The sequence below is a fragment of the Cucurbita moschata genome, unplaced genomic scaffold (genome assembly GCF_002738365.1).
Source record: "Cucurbita moschata cultivar Rifu unplaced genomic scaffold, Cmos_1.0 Cmo_Scf00016, whole genome shotgun sequence".
Lineage (NCBI taxonomy): Eukaryota > Viridiplantae > Streptophyta > Magnoliopsida > Cucurbitales > Cucurbitaceae > Cucurbita > Cucurbita moschata.
Window position 1 is genome coordinate 2,712,632 of NW_019268532.1, and position 18,942 is coordinate 2,731,573.

General features: G+C 40.2%; 5 protein-coding genes across 11 annotated transcripts; 3 read left to right on the forward strand and 2 right to left on the reverse strand.

Moving 5' to 3' along the window:
- Positions 1 to 727: 727 nt before the first annotated feature.
- Positions 728 to 2,154, forward strand: LOC111454080 (RING finger protein 5). Its single transcript, XM_023095380.1, has 2 exons — positions 728 to 868; positions 1,194 to 2,154. The coding sequence occupies exon 2, from the start codon at positions 1,209 to 1,211 to the stop codon at positions 1,911 to 1,913; it is 705 nt and encodes a 234-aa protein (XP_022951148.1). The 5' UTR covers positions 728 to 868; positions 1,194 to 1,208; the 3' UTR covers positions 1,914 to 2,154.
- Positions 2,155 to 2,243: 89 nt separating this feature from the next.
- Positions 2,244 to 4,692, forward strand: LOC111454078 (probable galacturonosyltransferase-like 1). Of its 2 annotated transcripts, none has more exons than XM_023095376.1 (2): positions 2,244 to 2,972; positions 3,075 to 4,692. In XM_023095376.1, exon 2 carries the CDS (start codon positions 3,275 to 3,277, stop codon positions 4,457 to 4,459), a length of 1,185 nt encoding a protein of 394 aa, XP_022951144.1. In that variant the 5' UTR covers positions 2,244 to 2,972; positions 3,075 to 3,274; the 3' UTR covers positions 4,460 to 4,692. The 2 variants fall into 2 exon arrangements, with proteins under 2 accessions (XP_022951144.1, XP_022951145.1); XM_023095377.1 differs by having other exon boundaries at positions 2,244 to 2,341; positions 2,487 to 4,692.
- A 3,108-nt stretch (positions 4,693 to 7,800) lies between these two features.
- LOC111454613 (protein LYK5-like) lies at positions 7,801 to 9,745 on the forward strand. The gene has a single exon (XM_023096109.1). The coding sequence runs from the start codon at positions 7,801 to 7,803 to the stop codon at positions 9,658 to 9,660; it is 1,860 nt and encodes a 619-aa protein (XP_022951877.1). The 3' UTR covers positions 9,661 to 9,745.
- LOC111454077 (protein DA1) lies at positions 9,648 to 15,707 on the reverse strand. Of its 5 annotated transcripts, none has more exons than XM_023095373.1 (13): positions 15,303 to 15,706; positions 14,994 to 15,152; positions 13,386 to 13,542; positions 13,163 to 13,253; positions 11,683 to 11,818; positions 11,405 to 11,525; positions 11,248 to 11,331; positions 11,034 to 11,153; positions 10,734 to 10,946; positions 10,553 to 10,615; positions 10,364 to 10,482; positions 10,222 to 10,280; positions 9,648 to 10,124 (listed from the first exon to the last, which is right to left on the reverse strand). In XM_023095373.1, exons 3-13 carry the CDS (start codon positions 13,521 to 13,523, stop codon positions 9,802 to 9,804), a joined length of 1,467 nt encoding a protein of 488 aa, XP_022951141.1. In that variant the 5' UTR covers positions 13,524 to 13,542; positions 14,994 to 15,152; positions 15,303 to 15,706; the 3' UTR covers positions 9,648 to 9,801. The 5 variants fall into 5 exon arrangements, with proteins under 5 accessions (XP_022951141.1, XP_022951143.1, XP_022951140.1 ...); XM_023095375.1 differs by having other exon boundaries at positions 13,386 to 13,513; positions 14,994 to 15,173; XM_023095372.1 differs by having other exon boundaries at positions 14,994 to 15,173.
- A 901-nt stretch (positions 15,708 to 16,608) lies between these two features.
- LOC111454081 (mediator of RNA polymerase II transcription subunit 18) lies at positions 16,609 to 18,856 on the reverse strand. Of its 2 annotated transcripts, XR_002712368.1 has the most exons (6): positions 18,634 to 18,856; positions 18,152 to 18,251; positions 17,902 to 17,959; positions 17,460 to 17,816; positions 16,820 to 17,031; positions 16,609 to 16,778 (listed from the first exon to the last, which is right to left on the reverse strand). XR_002712368.1 is itself a non-coding variant. In XM_023095381.1 (5 exons), exons 1-5 carry the CDS (start codon positions 18,667 to 18,669, stop codon positions 16,929 to 16,931), a joined length of 654 nt encoding a protein of 217 aa, XP_022951149.1. In that variant the 5' UTR covers positions 18,670 to 18,856; the 3' UTR covers positions 16,609 to 16,928. The 2 variants fall into 2 exon arrangements, 1 of the variants encoding a protein (XP_022951149.1); XM_023095381.1 differs by having other exon boundaries at positions 16,609 to 17,031.
- Between the last annotated feature and the right edge of the window lie 86 nt (positions 18,857 to 18,942).

Below are 18,942 nucleotides of genomic sequence, written 5' to 3' on the forward strand. Positions count from 1 at the left end.
AATTTTATTAAAAAAAAAATTGAATAAATAATCCCAACCATTCAAACCAAGTCCACCCAATTTAAGGTTTTATTTTTAACGCCATCTTTAATTGATTTGAATGGAAGTGATGGAAGAAGTGAAACCACCCATGTCTAGGATTTGGATAAGGATTCAATGCAGCACTTAACGGCACCGACATTCTTCATGGTCACGGTGCTTACTCTTCACTTCTAAGACTGAGACTATCCCCACAAGGTTACTTCTCGCTTCTAAGAGCGAAGACTATTTTCACTCACATGCATTATAAAACAGTTCCCGAAGAGGTTACCTAATATAGAATTGCTCATATAATTGAGCCACCGAGAAGGTATATCTTGTTGAAATAAGTAGTGACTTTCAATTTTTTAAGCCTTTCATAACTATCATATTTTCATGATCCCTTTCGTTCGGTTATGGTTTATTTATGTACCTCTCTTTTATTCGGGTATATTTACAAATTATTTATTTGTATAATATATTTATAAATATGATAAAAAGAATTTGTCTTTATTATAATTATCTTTTAAAATTAATGTGAATAAATAAAGTTGTTACCATGAAAGTTTAGGACTTAAAAAATGAATTTATCCCTAGTTTTTCCACGTCGGACGGCAGGTGTTGACTGTTGACTAGGAATAACCAGTAATATTACGACACGTGGGAATAAGTGACGAGAAACACGGAGAAAATGCGAAGACGGACGCAGTGAATAATGTTTAGGGCAAGGGTGCGGAAGCTTCCGTTTTCGAATGTATATTTCTTGCTTTCCTGACAGACGCGTTCGTCAATTTTTCTTCTTCATCGATCGGAACGCGGGATCGGCCGGTTTGTTCTTGTCAATCAATAGGTGAGTTTTTTCATTTTTCTAATTCTTTTCGTAATTGTATTTTCATTTCTGTGTTTTTTTTCCCCAACTTTTTGTTGAATTGTTCGCGTTGGATTTGATTCTGTTGGTTTCTGTTTGGGGATTTTGAAACCCTAGGATTGAAGATTTTGTTGTAAATTTATCGTTTGGATTGTTCGTCTAGGCGATCCGTTGTTAAGATTGTTGATTCTCATTGAGTTCGTCCATTGGTTTTGGCTGGTTGAAGGAATATTTCCGATCCCGATGAATTTTTCTGATGACTTTCGTGGATTTCATCTCAGTTTTGTGGTTTAATGTGATTTAATAGGTAGGGTGTGTAGATATGGCGAGCGGATTCGGGGAATCAACAAGTAGGCAACCTCAAAGCCCTTCGTGTTCCGACAACAATGGTGATGCTAGTAATTTTGAGTGTAATATTTGCCTGGATTTAGCTCAAGATCCTATTGTAACCCTATGTGGTCATCTTTTTTGTTGGCCATGCCTTTACAAGTGGCTGCACATTCATTCCCATCCCCAGGAATGTCCAGTTTGTAAAGCTATGATAGAAGAGCAAAAATTGGTTCCCTTATATGGTAGGGGAAAGACGTCGACTGACCCGAGGTCGAAAAGTATTCCGGGAGTTAATATTCCTAATCGTCCTGCGGGACAGAGACCTGAAGCAGCAGGCCCTCCCCCAGAGCCAAATCCTTTTGCTCACAATGGATTTGGATTCATGGGAGGTCTTGGAGGGTTTGCTCCAATGGCATCAACAAGGTTTGGTAATTTCACATTGTCTGCGGCTTTTGGTGGTCTTGTCCCATCTTTGTTCAACTTTCAGATGCATGGATATGCAGATCCAAGCATGTATGGTGCAGGTGCTAACTTTCCATATGGGTTTCCTAACATGTTTCATGGTAGCCATGGCCATGGCCATGCTCATGCTCATGGATACTATCACCATCTCCGTCAAGGTCAGCAAGATTACTACCTGAAGCGGCTGCTTTTTTTTATTGGTTTCTGTGTTCTTCTTGCCCTAATCTGGCAATAGATCAAAGGGTCCATTAGGGCATATATTATTGCTTTGTGGTGTTTAGTGTATTCAATCTCTAATGTAAGAATTATAGAAGTGAAAAAAATCCGATGGTACATTGTCTTGCTGTCTCATCATTATTGAAATGAACATCTACTTTTGTATACTTAGCACGATGAACGTTAGCTGACGTGCTTATGCAATTGTATTCGAAGGTTTCAATTTATTCACATCTATATATACTACATTGACATGCTGACCCACCAAATGCAATCACTTGGCTGAGTGAATGAAACACGTGCTGTGATGGCTCGTTCTCTCGAAAGATGATTTATTTGCCTAAGTGATTTCTCTAGTGCTCTTACTTTATGCACTACTTGTGATATGTGTTTCCTGTTTTTTGGTGAAGAAGTTCAGAATATACAGATGGGTTTCTGCTGCACATGGTACTACCAGAAACTTGTTCATCAGATTTTGTTTAGCTATGGTTCTATCCATGTTCATTATTTCAATTCTATCTCAGTATTTGTTTCGTTTTCTCAAGTCTTCGATTCCAGTTTGGTTTATTTTTGAACTTCAGTCTTGCACTAGGTTCGTGAAATACGTCGTTCTGATCGAAGAGCAGGGCAAGGATCAGGATCATCACCCCTTGATACCATGTTGGGAACTAGTAGGTCAGTGATTGTGGCTTTCAAGATATTTTTTGTTTGATTTATAGGGAATGACCTAACAGAAGCAGGTGATCTTTAAGCTGGATGGTACTTGACCATGTTTATCAGAAGAATGCAGAGAAAAAGGGTAGGTGCTTGCTATTGATGTTAGATATCAGCTGAACTTATAATATAGTGATGTCGCTCGTAGTGTTCAATTGGCAAAGGTTTGCATTTAGGTGCCTTGGAGAAGAACGTTCTTTGTTTGAGTTTGAAGTCGTTACCTTGTAGGAGCTACGTGAGTGAGACCCTTCTCTCCGTTTTTTTTTCTTATTTCCATATGGTGTGAATCACTTTAACTTCACCCGTCACTCGTGTCGTGTAGTTTTAGCAAGACTAACAAGTGGTCAACTGAATTTATGAACGGGTAACTATTTCTTCGTTGCAATACCTTTCTCTTTTCTTATTCTTCCTCTACTCACCACCATGGACGAATGGAATCTAATACACTCTTTCTTGGCAAGTGTAGCAGACTCCATGAGAGGTCATTCGGAAGGACTCCGAATAGTTCGATTTTGGGGTATGGTAGTTGACGCGCTACGGGTTATTTATTTTTAGCTGTTGGTTGGTTATTGTTCATCTTTTTGAAGACCAGACAATATGGAACTTGCTGAGGATGCCCCTTTTCTATTAATTGTAACATCATACTTCTTAATTAAAATTTAATCTATGAAGAGCTCGTTGTTGTTGTTGGAATATTTTCTGAAACCCCATTTGAAAGCTAAAGCTACTCACCACCGGCCGGTCACCATCTCTCTCATTCTCACCATACACATAAAAACCCATCTCTTACCTTTCCTCCTTCCTCACTTCCTCTCGCCGGCCGCCGCCATGTTTAAACCTCGGGCCGCTCTTCTCTTCTTCATTTTCTCCTTAACTGCCGTCAATGCCACCGTTCTATTCAAGGAGGCACCCCAATTCTACAACTCCCCTGACTGCCCCTCTGTTTTCGAGGGTGAGGAAGATGGCCATCGTCTCTGCTCCGACGATGGCGTCCACGTTGCAATGACATTGGACACGGCTTACATCCGGGGCTCCATGGCGGCGATCCTCTCCGTTCTGCAACATTCACCCTGTCCCCAAAATGTAATCTTCCATTTTGTTTCCTCTGCTTCTGCAAATGCTCTGTCTCTCCACGCCACCATTTCCTCCTCCTTTCCTTATCTTAAATTCAAAATCTACCCCTTCGACGATGTCGCCGTGTCCCGTTTGATCTCCACCTCCATCCGCTCTGCCTTGGATTGTCCATTGAACTATGCTCGTAGCTACTTGGCTGACCTCCTCCCCCTCTGCGTTCGCCGTGTTGTCTATCTCGATTCCGATATAATCCTCGTCGACGACATCGCTAACCTCGCCAACACTCCTCTTAACGACGCCGTCCTCGCTGCCCCTGAGTACTGCAACGCCAATTTCACGGCCTATTTCACTCCCACTTTCTGGTCCAATCCCTCTCTATCTCTCACCTTCGCCAATCGCAACCCCTGTTACTTCAATACCGGTGTCATGGTCATCGATCTCTCCCGGTGGCGCCTCGGCGACTTCACCGCCGAAATCGAAGAATGGATGGAGCTTCAGAAGAGAATGAGGATCTACGAGCTTGGATCTCTACCGCCATTCATGCTTGTTTTCGCTGGAAACATCGTCCCCGTCGACCACCGGTGGAACCAGCACGGCCTCGGCGGGGATAATTTCCGGGGACTCTGCCGGGATCTACACCCGGGTCCGGTGAGCCTGTTGCACTGGAGTGGAAAGGGGAAGCCATGGGCCCGGGTGGATGCGAACCGGCCGTGTCCGTTGGACTCTCTGTGGGTCCCTTATGATCTGTTGCAGACTCCATTTTCGTTGGATTCATGATTGGTTGAAGCTGGTGAAAAGGGTTTGGGGTTTAAAGATTACAGGGGAAGGCGTCGGAGAAGTTATAATTGGCCGGAAACAGAGAAATAATGTATTTTTAAAAAGGGAAGTTATAATGTATGATCAATTTTATGTCTTTGAAAGGTTATATAGCATAGATTTTGATATAATCAATTTTTTTGGATTATTAATTTGGAAAAAAATCATTTTTTTTTTGTTGAGACGGGATTTAAAGTTGAAGCAGACTAAATTGAACCATTTAAACTAGACTGGTGAAATGGTCTAAGTAATTCCAGTTGCAGGGTTCGTGTCCTTCTTGTGTTGCATGTAATCCAATGGTGACGCTCACTCTCTCTCTCGAGTGCATGTAGATCTACCAGAGCGTCGATGTCACCCACTTCAAAAGGTATGTATTGAAGCGAAGAATTGAAACAAGAAATCCAACCCATCGATGTCAATCCTAGTCGTGGTGTTGTGGTTAATGATTGAAGGAGATGAGTCGTAGAACATTGAACGATTGCCATCCCAAAAAATCGAGAAGACAAAACGTTCAATCAAAACTTAATCAAAGTTGCATATGTTGAGGCATGAGCTGATTGCAAGATTTTAAGTCGAATGTCAGACAAAGTTGGACGTGAAGATGAAGAATAACGAGAAGATGCCAAGAAACAAGAAGCTCGGCAACAACTTCAGACGTGAGTTGGAGGATTTTCTCTAAGATAAATGAAGCCGAGTCAAGCTTGACTTTTGTAATTGGGAAGGTCCGCAGCTAGAGTTCCGGTATAACTGAAAAAACGTGAAAGATAAATTAATTTTTTTAAAAAAATTAGGTTAAATTTGAATTTAAAAAAATATATAAAAAAAAGAAGGGGGGAAATTATTGTATTTTAATTTAATATAATTGCTTAATCAATTAGGGTAAGTGCATAATTGGAGTGCAAAAGAGGATGAAAGGTAGCTTCCCACCCGATTCCCCTTTAATTCCCCAATAATAATTACTTTTATTCCAATATTATTCCCTCCCAAATAAATTTAATTATATCAGACAAAATCGAATATTCCATTTCATAATACCCTAATAAAATATTTCTTCAAAAAAACAATAAATTTAATATATATATATATATATATATATATATCATTGGTTCGAGTTTTATTGGTAATTAGAGATGTGGAGGGGACGGAGACGCTTCTCTTATTTTAGTTTTCATTTCTATGAAATTCTCGTTTTATTTTTGTAGGGATCGATGCAGGGATTCAATGTGGAGAATTCACGGGAATTAGATTTTTCATTAAAAAAAATTCTCATTTTAATATTTTATTAAAAATTATTTATTTATTAATAACTATTAATGGATAATTTTCATTTTCTAATATAATTATTTTTATTTAAAAAATGTAAAATTTTATAAATTAAATAATATTTTGTAAGTAAAAATATAATATAATGTTACCGACTCAAATTTTAATATTAGAACATAGTCTCTCACACTTTGTGTGTGTAAAAAGTGAACGGAGGTGAAAATTTTGATGGGGTAGGCAGGGTCAGAGACGTGAAATGTAATCCCTGTTTCGAGAAAAATCTGTCTTCATTTCCTCTTTATTTTCCGTTTAAACGAACATTCTTCACCCCATTTGAAACCGTTCGTTCGTGCAGTTAAATAGATATCTCTAGTAGTAATTATAAAATAACGCAAATTATCTCTTTATATAGTTGAATTGAGGTGCCCAAAGTTCATGTATATATACATACATATATACATAGATGTGTATATATATATATATATATGGATATTTTTTTTAATAAAATTTATATTGAAAAAATAAAAAAATATCCAATTTTTTAAAAATAATATAAATAAATAATTGTGGAGAATTCAATGTGGGAACTGTCAAGTTGGGTGGTGAGAGAGAGTGGTTGGTAACAGGGTATATGATATCCTCTCACCCGGGTTACGCATTCTTAATAACGACATCCAAACAGCACTTGTCTTCTGACCAATAAAATATTTATTTAAAAAAAAAAAAAAAAAAACCTTCTCTGGGCCGTATTGGGCACGTATGCTCAAGATCATTCTCGTTCAACTATAATTTCAATATATTGTACTATTTTTTTACTCGAGATATTGTCTTCTTTGGGCTTCACTGCTAGCAGATACTGTCTTCTTTGCGCTTCACTGCTAGCCGATACTGTCTTCTTTGCGCTTCACTACTAGCAGATATTGTCTTCTTTGCGCTTCACTGCTAGCAGATATTGTCTTCTTTGTGCTTCACTGCTAGCAGATATTGTCTTCTTTGCGCTTCACTGCTAGCAGATATTGTCTTCTTTGCGCTTCACTACTAGCAGATATTGTCTTCTTTGCAATTCACTGCTAGCAGATATTTTCTTCTTTGGACTTCACTACTAGCAAATATTGCTAGCAGATACTGTCTTCTTTGGGCTTCACTGCTAGCAGATATTGTCTTCTTTGCGCTTCACTGCTAGCAGATATTTTCTTCTTTGGACTTCAGTGCTAGCAGATATTGTCTTCTTTGGGCATCGCTGCTAGTAGATATTATCTTCTTTGGGCATCAGATATTGTCTTTTTTGGGCTTATGTCAGTAGATATTGTCTTCTTTGGGCTTCACTGCTAGCAGATATTGTCTTATTTGGGCTTCATTTCTGACCTTATCCTCAATATCCAAACACGTCTATAAGAAAAGTTTCCATACCTTATAAGAAATGTTTTTTTTTTCCATCTCCAACCGATGTGGGATTTCACAATACCCAAATCCTCAATATCCAAACACGTCCACGGGAAAGGTTCCACACCCTTATAAGAAATATTTTTTTCCCCTCTCCAACCGACGTGAGATTTTACAATACCCAAATAAAACAATATCTGCTAGTAGTAGGCTCGAGCCATTACAAACAGTATCAAAGCCAGACATCGGATCGTTGGACTCCTAAGGGGGGTGGATTGTGAGATCTCACACCGTTTGGAGAGAGAGGAACGAAACATTCCTTATAAAGATGTAAAAACCTCTCTCTAGTAAACACGTTTTAAAACCTTGAAGAGAAGCTCAAAAAAGACAATATCGACGAACCGTGAGCTTGAGTCATTGCATAATATATTTTAAATGAACGAAAAAATAAAATAAAAGTCGAACTTACCAAGAACATATAAATCCATCCATTAGCTTCTAAACAAAAAAAGACAAATTTAAAAAATGTTTAAAAAATTAATTTCACGGGTTATCTTTAATTACATTAATTAATGTTTCCAAATCCCTTAAATACCTTCGTTTAAGCACAAATCAAGAACAAGTTCATCCTTAATCCGAATAACGACCAACCAACTATGACTCTAATCTTCTCCACCTTCTTTCTTCTTCTTTCTTCACTCATCACTGCTCAGCAGAATTACTCGCGTCCCAGCTGCGGCGGCGATACCGAGCCGTTCGGGCTCTACTCCTGCAACGGCCGAGCAAGCTCTTGCCGGGCTTTCCTCATCTTCAAATCCAAACCGCCCTATGATTCCGTTCCTTCCATTTCCAATCTCACCTCCTCAAACCCAGATGAAATTGCCATAGCTAACAATGTCACCGTCTTCTCGCTTCTAAAGCCAGACACGGCGGTCGTCGTTCCGCTTCACTGTTCTTGCATCGACCGATTCTATCAAGCCAATGCCTCGTTTGTCCTAGCGTATTCTCAAACCTATTACTTTGTTGCCACTGAGATTTATCAGGGATCTACTACTTGCCAAGCTCTTAAGTTTGGTAATAAGTTCCATGAGTTGGATCTCCGGGCTGGTTTGAAACTACTCGTGCCGCTTAGATGTGCTTGTCCAACGACGAACCAGGCTCGGAAGGGGGTCGAGTATTTGGTTGCTTATTTGGTTGGCGAAGACGACACGGTTTTGGAAATTGGGGAGAGGTTCAATGTGAGCAAGAAGAGTGTTCTTGAAGCAAATGGGTTTCAAGAGGAAGATGATCCAAATCTATTTCCATTTTCAACGATTCTAATTCCACTGTCAACCGAACTAACAAGTTCACAGATTAAATTACCATCTACCGCTGATCAACCGGAGAAAAGACGACATATTTTCGTCGATATCGCAAAAGGCGTTGGTTTCTTGATGGCAGTCATTGTTGTCGTCGTTTTTGTAGTCTTTCTCATTCGCAATACCAGAGCAAAAAGGATGACTTCTAAGAACGACAACATGATAAGAAAATGGACACCACCAGCTGATATTCGGGTCGAAATTGCAGGCATGGAGCGAGCTGTGAAAGTGTTCAGGTTCGAAGAGATAACGAAAGCCACGAGAAGATTCAGTTCAAAGAACAGAGTAAATGAATCTGTGTTTCGAGGAACGTTCGAAAAGAAGACGAAACTAGCTGTGAAAAGAACCACAATGGACGCCATTACAGAGGTTACCATTCTAAAGAAAATCCATCATTTCAACCTGGTGAAGCTCGAGGGCGTTTGCGAAAACAATGGCGATTTTTACCTTCTTTTCGAGTTCATGGAAAACGGGTCACTAAGAGAATGGCTCGATAAAGGCAGCAGAAAAGAGAGACGGAGCTGGAGGACGAGGATACAGATCGCTCTCGACATCGCTAACGGGCTTCACTATCTTCACAGCTTCACACAGCCAGCCTATGTTCATAACAACATCAACAGCAGCAATATCCTACTCAACAGCAATTTACGAGCTAAACTTTCGAACTTCAGTCTAGCAAGAGTAACAGAGAGAGCCACAGCAGCCTCTGTTTCGACCACAAATCTCGTCGGGGCAAAGGGCTACATGGCTCGGGAGGCGGGGCTCGTAACTCCAAAGACTGATGTCTTTGCTTTCGGAGTGGTGGTTTTGGAGCTTGTTAGTCGAAAAGAGGCGGTTTTTCGGGAAGGAGGACGAGAGGTTCTACTTTCAACAACAATGATTCCCACCATTGGAAACAATGTCGAATCTCGGCTAACTCGGTTTCTAGATTCGAAACTTAAAGAACCTGGGAAGATGGAGTTTGGTTTACAGATGGTTAAACTAAGTGCAGCCTGCTTGAACCGAGAACCAGAACAGCGGCCGAGCATGGGAGAGGTAGTATCGACTCTACTAAAGATTCAGGATTGTTTACAGAAGCTAAAACCGTCGCCATTGTCGTATGGCGACCGAGATGAACTCGAAGGAAGAACAGAGGCAGAGACAAATGTGGAACCATAAGCATTCAAATAAATGAATCTGCACAAAGTGGATTCCTTCAAAGAATTTGGCCTTAGCTGTAAATATGGAAGGCCAAGAACAGAAATGAAGAAGAAATTTAAAGAATCGATATCGATTACGGGTACGTACACGTCTCCAGTTTCAATAAGGAAAGGTACCGGTCATTTGAATATGATCGAGCGTACTCCGAAGACCGTATTTATGAACGGCCATCTGCCCGGCTCTAAATCCGTCTCCATAAACTGGGGACATGTCGGACTCTATTTGGTGTTTAAAGAACTCTCCAAGTTTTCTCTCAAATTTAGACATTGTTTTTCTTCTTGACGATGTCGTGGGAGCAGCGGAGTACGAGGTCGACGCAACATCGTTATAGTCTTGGCAAGACATCAGCTCGGTATTCAACCACATATGTGCTAGAACTTGACAGATACCTTCTTCGACATCTTGACTTAGAGTTCGAAAACCTTTAAAAATCATGGCACGAGTGTCGGAATATCAAACAACAGAACAGGGAGAACGTGTATTAATGTCATTGCCAAAGAAAATTTGCATGAAACATACCTTTAAGACGTAGCCATGCGTGCATCATCTCATGAGCTAAAATCGACCCCGTAAGTAACCTGTTGACGATACACAAGAATCAATATCGCCATTATGTCGAGTATTTTGGATCTTGTTCTAAACTTCCATTGATAATACATACCTAGGAAGACCAAACAGGATGAGAATTGCCGTGACCTCACAATGACGTGTTAGTTTATAGGGCTCCGACATCATGTTCGTTACTCGGTTCCCCCTTTCGTATCTAGGTCGCCTTAAAACCTGTAAGATTTTTAGCCTTTGATCAATGAACAACTCGATTCATAACCAAAAAAGGAGCCGAAATTCTTACCGTGCTAATGGTTTGTTCCTCCGACAGACAAAGCCCTCGTGTCTCGGGAATATGATAATGGCCCTAACAAGTACGAGAAAAATCGACACAGATTCACAGAACAAAACATGTTTCAGAGTTAAAAATGGGGAAAGAACAGACAACATTAAACATTACAGCTGAGAAGAGGTTGTTTGGTTACATGTTTTTCTCCTTCTCTTGCTTCATTTAGTGCTTGTCTTTCAACCAAAAGCAATGGAACTTCCTGTTCTACTTTCATATTCAAACCATCATAAAATTCTTGTATCTCAAAGTAAAGAGGTTGGCATTCTTTCGTGTCCATGATCGTAGAGTCGAGGCACTCGAGGCAAAGCTTTCGACCATCGTGAAGTGGAATATACTTAACCTCTTGTGGCTAGTAAACATAAAACGTCCACCACTTCGTCAAAAAATCATGGAAACCGAGATTTTATTGAAGAACTTAGAGAACGATGTCACTGACCTCCATTCGTTCGCAGCTGCAACATCGTGGAGTGGCATCATATTCATGAGACGGACAATATTTCTGGATCCAAAAAGGGTGTGCCCTGTATTCAATAAGACCAGCAGGATTCGTCGGAATCTGTTCGTGGGACACGTATCCCAAATCCCGACACCAATTGGTTATAAGTAGACGTTCGAAGAAAAAACTAAACAGCACGAGTAAAAGTACTTACGAAGTGCTTGCAAACATCACATTTTGGATGATAGTTCTCCTTGTAGCAAGATTTATGGTAGGGAAAATTCCCAGAAGTAGAAAACTATACGAAGAAAGGTCGTGTGAGCTCGAGCCAAGAAAAATAGCTCTCGAACGTTTTAGAAAATAGTTTTCACCTCATAATCTGAAATAGGAAGGTTGCAGGCACGACACCGGAAACATTCCGGATGCCAAAATGCGTTGAGACAGTTCAAGTAACGTCCATAGCCAATCTCATTGTAGCAGCCCGCACATATCCTAACAAGAATCGGGACTCGTTAAAATACATGTCATCTCGAACAAAGAAAAGAAGAAAGTTCAAAAACAAACAAATGCAAGCAAAGATGGAGATAAATATTGTACGTAGAGGTTTCGGCATGTAATGTTATGTAGTTCGTTAAGTGAGTATTAGTACCTCGAACCGAATTGATATTGCGGTATATACGGTTGATACATATGTCCATTTGTATATTGTGGAGGAGGGTCGAGATTGAGGCTTTCTTGCACTGCTTTGGCAAGAAGTTCGTCGTCATCCGATTGATAATCATGATCTATCAAATGTTTCAAGAACTTATTATAAGTTCGTACTTAAAACAAATAAGTCGGGAATACAAACAAAATATATACATTTAAACGTATGAATACTTCAGATCTTGATGTCCTTGGACAGCAATTGTAGCAACTCAAGCCCACCTCTAGTGGATATTGTCCTCTTTAGGCTTTCCCCTCAAAGTTTTTAAAACGCATTTGCTATGGAGCGGTTTCCACACCCTTATAAGGAATGCTTCGTTTCCCCCTACAACCGATGTGGGATCTCACAATCCACCCCCTTTCGGGACCCAGCGTCCTCGCTGGCACACTGTCCGGTGTCTGACTCTGATACCATTTGTAATAGCCCAAACCCACCACTAGCAGATATTGTCATCTTTAGGCTTTTCCTTTCGAGCTTCACCTCAAGGATTTTAAAACGTGTCTGCTAGGGAGAGGTTTTCACACCCTTATAAGGAATGTTTCGTTCCCCTATCCAACTGATGTGGGATCTCACGATCCACCCCCCCTTGGGGGCCCAGCGTCCTCGCTGGCACAGTGTCTAGCTTTGATACCATTTGTAACAGTCCAAGCCCACCGCTAGTAGATATTGTTCTTTTTAGGCTTTCCCTTTCGGGCTTCTCGAGGTTTTTAAAACGTGTCTACTAAGGAGAGGTTTCCACACCCTTATAAGGAATGCTTCGTTTCCCCCTACAACCAATGTGGGATCTCACAATCCACCCTCCTTGGGAGTCCAGTGTCTTTGCTGGCACACTGTCCGGTGTCTGACTCTGATACCATTTGTAATAGCCCAAACCCACCACTAGCAGATATTGTCCTCTTTAGGCTTTTCCTTTCGAGCTTCACCTCAAGGGTTTTAAAACGTGTCTGCTAGGGAGAGGTTTCCACACCCTTATAAGGAATGTTTCGTTCCCCTCTCCAACCGATGTGGGATCTCACAATCCACCTCTTTGGGGGCCAGCATTCTCGCTGGCACACTACACGGTGTCTAACTCTAATATCATTTATAACAGCCCAAGCTCACCGCTAGCAGATATTGTTCTCTTTAAGCTTTCCCTACCACATGTGTACCACTTCTGGTGAATTTAAGAAATAGTTTACATTTATCACAGACACCATGCACCACGTCCTGAATTCTCCGGTCTATTAGGCGTATCAAAAAACGAACTTCACACAAGTAAATTTCAGAAATAGTTTACATTCATCTCAACGAAACAGATTTAACCGTGTTGTCTCCATTGGAACACACGGGAAAGCTCAAAAACAAAAGATTCGGGATGAATCTAGGAAGAGGAACATGAACAATGATATCTTTTAAAAGCATATGATGGAGCTACTACACTCACCCATCACATTATTTGCCTTCGGACTATCATCCACAAGAGAAATCGCTATCGCACGATCGATGTCGTCATTCTCGTTCTCCGACCATAAACCCTGTTTTCGAGTTCCCATCACAGACGTGAAATGGTGAAAGTATAAGCTAAAAAAACGATAAGGTTTTACATATAACTGGTTAAACAATCACGAAACTAAAAAAAGGTGATGATGGTAAGCGTGTTCGTTCACCTCCGAAGTCGAGGGCAGATGAGAATTCTGATCCTCCTCATAGTTCGATTCGTAATTCGTTTCAGCTATTTTATGGCCAGATCCAACTTTTAAAATCTTGCTTAGCCAGCCCATGGTTCTAGGCTTATCTCTGCCCATGATCAATGAAAAAATTTACCTGGGAAACCAATAAAATGATGAAAGGAAGAACATAAATACACTCACAGTTCATGAGTTCGTGTTCTTTCTAAAGCTTAAACAACATAACGAAAGATTAGCGCACGAACAAACAAACAAACAGTATGTAACAGCCCACGCCCACCGCTAGCAGATATTGTCCTCTTTGAGCTTTCCCTTTCGGGCTTCCCCTCAAGGTTTTTAAAACATGTCTGCTAGGGAGAGGTTTCCACACCCTTATAAGGAATGTTTTGTTCCCCTCTCTAACCGATGTGGGATCTCACAATCCATCCGCTTGGGTCCCAGTGTCCTTGCTGGTACATTGCCCGGTGTTTGGCTCTAATACCATTTGTAACAGCCTAAGCCCACCGCTAGCAGATATTGTCCTCTTTAGGCTTTCCCTCAAAGTTTTTAAAACGTGTTTGCTAGGGAGAGGTTTTCACACCCTTACAAAAAATGCTTAGTTCCCTTCTCCAACTGACGTGGGATCTCACAATCCACCCCCTTGGGGGCCAGTGTCCTCGCTGGCACACTGCCCAATGTCTAGCTCTAATACCATTTTCAACCGCTCAAACCCACCACTAGCAGATATTGTCCTCTTTGAACTTTCCCATTCGGGCTTTCCCTCAAGGTTTTTAAAACGCGTCTACTAGGAGTAGGTTTCCACACCCTTATAAAGAATGCTTCGTTCTCCTCCCTAACCGTCGTGGGATCTCACATAGTATCCTTCGGTCATCTAACAATTACAACCCTTTAAGCCAATACCAAATTCAAACAAGATCAAGATAAAGCCATTAATTCTTTTCCCCCCAACATATTTCTCCGGACAAGAAAAGTTAAAGACAGTACAACATCCTTAAAAAAACATCTGCAGATAGAGAGAGACAGAGATTCATCCAGCTCAAATATGTCTCAAATTCAAGTTTCCAACCAACAGTTTCAGATGAACGCAATAGAAAGAGACCAAACTAGTGGGTTCAGCAACACTCATAGAAAGATTCAGTTCTTTCTAAAGATTAAACAACATAATAATAATAACAAAAACAGTATGTAACAGCTCAAGCGCACCGCTAGCATATACAGTCCTCTTTAGACTTTCTCTTTCGGGCTTCCCTCAAAGTTTTTAAAACGCGTCTACAAGGGGAGGTTTCCACACCCTTATAAAGAATGCTTCGTTCTCCTCCCCAACCGTTGTGGGATCTCACTGAGTATCTAACAATTACAACCATTTAACCCAACACCAAATTCAAACAAGATCAAGATATAGCCATTAATTCCTTTTCCCCCAACATAATTCTAGACAATACAACATCCTTAAAAAAAACATCTGCAGATAGAGAGAGAGAGACAGAGATTCATCCAGCTCAAATATGTCTCAAATTCAAGTTCCCAACCAAAAGTTTCAGATGAACACAATAGGAAGATAACAAACTAGTGGGTTCAGCAACTCACCTCCAGAAATCAAACAAGAACCTGCAGAAATGGTGGAATCAGCAGAGACCCAGATAAGAAAAAGCTCCCAATTCGCTAGAACAAACCCAGAATTCCGCCGTAATCAAAGAACCCAATGTTTCATTTGTTCTCACCCCTCTCTCTCTCTCTCTCTCTCCTCTGTTCTTGCAAGCGAATAATCTATTCAGGAATTAGACCAAAAGGGGCGGAAAAGAGGGCAATATAATTGTTTAACTCCAAAAATAAAGCAGCCAAGAGCATAAAAATAATAGGGAATAGCTATAAAGCAAAGTTGAAGATTATTCTCACATTCATCCATCATCCAAACATTTGAATCGGCGAAGCAGACCCACAAAGATCGATTCAATCCAAACCCAGTTGGGTAAACAACTGGGCGCCGCTAAATCTCTACGCGACGACAATAAACCCTGAAAGGGTTCTAAGAGAAGAAAGCGTAAAGGGAGAAAAAGGCATCAAAAAATTGAAAGAAAGAGAGAAAATATTGGGGGAAATTGCAAATGTATGATGATTACTTGAAGAAAAAGGGGCGAAATAGAGAGGAAATGGAAGAAGATGTAAAGGGAGAGTGAGAAAGTTCGCTGATGAACTGAAAAGATGGATTGATTTGGATTTCTTCGATGAATCAATGGAATGGAAAGGGGAAATGGAAGGAGGGAGGGAGGGAGGGAAGGGTAAAAGGTTGAAAGATTCTTAAGAAAATGGTGTGGTTGATAAAAGATTCCATGAACACTGCCTTACAACTCAGGGGTATAATTAATTAATCATTTAGAAAGTAAAACTAAATTATTTACCCAGAAAATGGTTTAAATTTGTAATGAAAAATCATGGATTTGGATGGTTATTGTCCAGTTCTTTGACTTTTGTTCTTGAGCTTGGCAGACAGGTGTTGTGTTGGACTGTTTCAAGCTCTCCCATCTTATATCTAAATGGAAAAACCTTAATTTAAAACATCAATTTGGCGCAGAAATTCAACGGTCAATTTTAATAATTTTTCTGTATTTTTTTATTTTTATTTTTTTTAGACATGGTGGGTTGTGTAGCGGTCACAATCGCGGGTTTTGGCACGGTGTCACAATCGCACTTTTCTTAGCAAACAGGTAAAGGTTCTTCATCATAATCGCACTTTTCTTAGCAGATAGGTAAGGCATATAAGTAAAGGTTGCACTTTTTTCTTAGACAGATAAGGGTTTTGAGGGTTTTGACATACAGGTAAAGGTTTTGACATGTAACGAGCAGCATACAGGTAAAGGTTGCACTTTTATCAGATAGGTAAGTGTTTTGGCATGCAACGACCATGCAGCCATAACATAACAATTTTCTTGGTAGATAGACAAGGGTTTTGACATGCAACAAGAGCATATAGCTATAAGACCTTAGACAAGCAAGACCATGACATTTTTCTGTTTAATGTCAATAGTGACGACTTGAAGTAAAAATTACTTAAAATGTTGACTTATTGCCTTTACGAGACTCGTTTTCAAACATAAACCGAAAATTCGTCCTCTTTTGTTAATTTCCTTTTAATTAGAGCTACTAAATTGATATTTTCCATTGAGTTATTCAAATGCTGTATAAAAATGTAGAAGACAGAGTACACCAGAAAATCCCAAATTCGAAATGCTTCATAAATATAAGCCTCCATATTATCTTTGAGACATGAACACAAGGCATATTACCTTCAACAACTAACATTCTATATACCAACTACGCAAAAATGGTTTTTAGATTGAACTTATTTGTCCAGAATTCAGATACGCAGCATCAGCAGATCGATCATTCACACCGTTTTTCCTATTTTTCCATCGTATCCAAACCGGGAGCTTCAAGGCACGAAAGGGAACGGATGCAGAGCTTCATGGACGAGAAAATGATCGGAGTTCAGCTTGAAAAACTGCTGACATCAAAGCAAACCATCTACATTGTCGTTCCCGCGCCATCAGAGAGGAGAGATGCTGCAGCGGCAGCAGCTGTAGGAACAACACCTGTGGATATTCCAGGTTTTGACAAATGCAGCAGCCTGTAAAAGTAAAGATGAAAGCTTGATTTTATCACAGTCAAGAAAGTACAAGCAATAGCTTATAAGCGACACATAAACTTGGGATTTAATCTTTACTTTGAGCAAACAGAAATATTGTGCATTATGATTTTTCTAACCCCAAACCTATAGTTATAAGCTTCTTTGGAGGAGAAACAAGTGAATGAACATGATCAAGCATCCAGTAAAAGAGGGCCCTTGTCAATGCAGAACAATTCAACCAACAGGTAGATTACGATCGATAATTGTGAAATTCTTTCGTGTTTTTGTGGCAGGCATTCGAATTTAGTAAGGTCTCGAGCCCATATCAGCAATTCAAGCATCAGTGTGAGATAGGCTATTGAATATGCATAAACCGAACAGTTCATTTACACGACAACTTCAATCCTAAAAGTACTAGAAGTACTTACGGTGCAAGATATTCACAGAACGTTGACACTGCACCGGCTACTTCGGAGTAGTTTTCAGAAGTTGCTGGGGCTGTCACTTCAACTAGCTGTATACCAGGTGTTACAGGTACAGCCTCATCGGTCGAATGAAGCTTCAACATCTTATTAACTGAAGAAACCGTCACTGTTATATGAGTGCCCCGGTGGAATCGGAAAGAAAACCCAACTCTCAGCAGCTCATGGTCTAACTTATAGCCAAGCGCATAGAATAAACGAAGCACGTTCTTGCTAACTTTGCTTTCTACCATTGTCCTAACCAGAACAGAGAGTTGTTCAGCACCTGAACCTCTCATTGCCCCTCCAATATGTTTAACAGTCCTAATTTATCATGGACAAAGTTGCCATTCATTCAATTATCTCCAAAGTAAACAACACCCTATTAAAGCAAGAGATCGAATTATACCACGACGGTTCCGTCTGCTCGAGGTCACACATGATTCGAACCTCCGAAGCCACAGCACCTAACATTATACCAAAAGAATATGAAATTAGACAGTGATATAAAAGGGAAGCACAATCTCCAATCTCCAATTTACTTGGAGAAATGCCACTAGTATCAATCACTGGTTTGAAATCAGAAGAACTATCAAAATACCATCACATGCTGAGAAGTCAAATATGTAATAATAGGCTGAAGAAACACACGTGGATACCTAAGTTAGGTCCACTTTTTAGGCATATTTCATGGAGCCTTAATCGTTCTCTGGGAACGCCGCAAATTCCTTGAAGAAGAATCTCAAGCGCCTCAACGTGCTGCAGAATCAAAATGTCAGGAGAAGTCCGAAGCACAAAAACTTGTCGCTACTATCAAGAAAGGAATAACCTAGAGAAAAAGTAAGCTCAATTGAAAATGGTGGAAAACAACAGATTATAGTAATCGAAGAAACAGCCGCACGCCAGGAAAGCTTTAAATCATAATTCAGAGAAAAACACCAGCGATGATCACAACCCCACAGTCATAATCGATATTCAAAAGCTTATGGAAACGACGAAAAAGAGGATCGAATACATTTCTAGAGTGGATAAACAGACATGAAAATGAAGAACTATAAGAGAATTAATTAGAAACGCAAAACGGAACTAGATCGTGAAGGAAGTGAAGAACGATTCGAGACCAAAAGGAAGAAAAACTTGCCTGCGTCTCGATTATGCCCTGAACCACACACTCCATCGCAGTCTATGCAGCTGCTTCAAATGTTCGGTATCTCAATTCGTCTTCAACCAAACCTTCAAATTCAAATCTGCAGACTAAACCAGAAATTTCAACCCCAGAATTATGGAGGCTTTCATCAAATCTCTCGGGTTTCGATCTCGAAGTCGGAGCAATTTCACGCCTTGTTCGTTAAGGGCTCGGCCCATGATGAAGGGCCCAAAAGTTGGTCTTGGGCTTTGGTCCAATCCATTGCTCGGCCCAATTTCTAAATAATATTTTTTTTAAAAACCC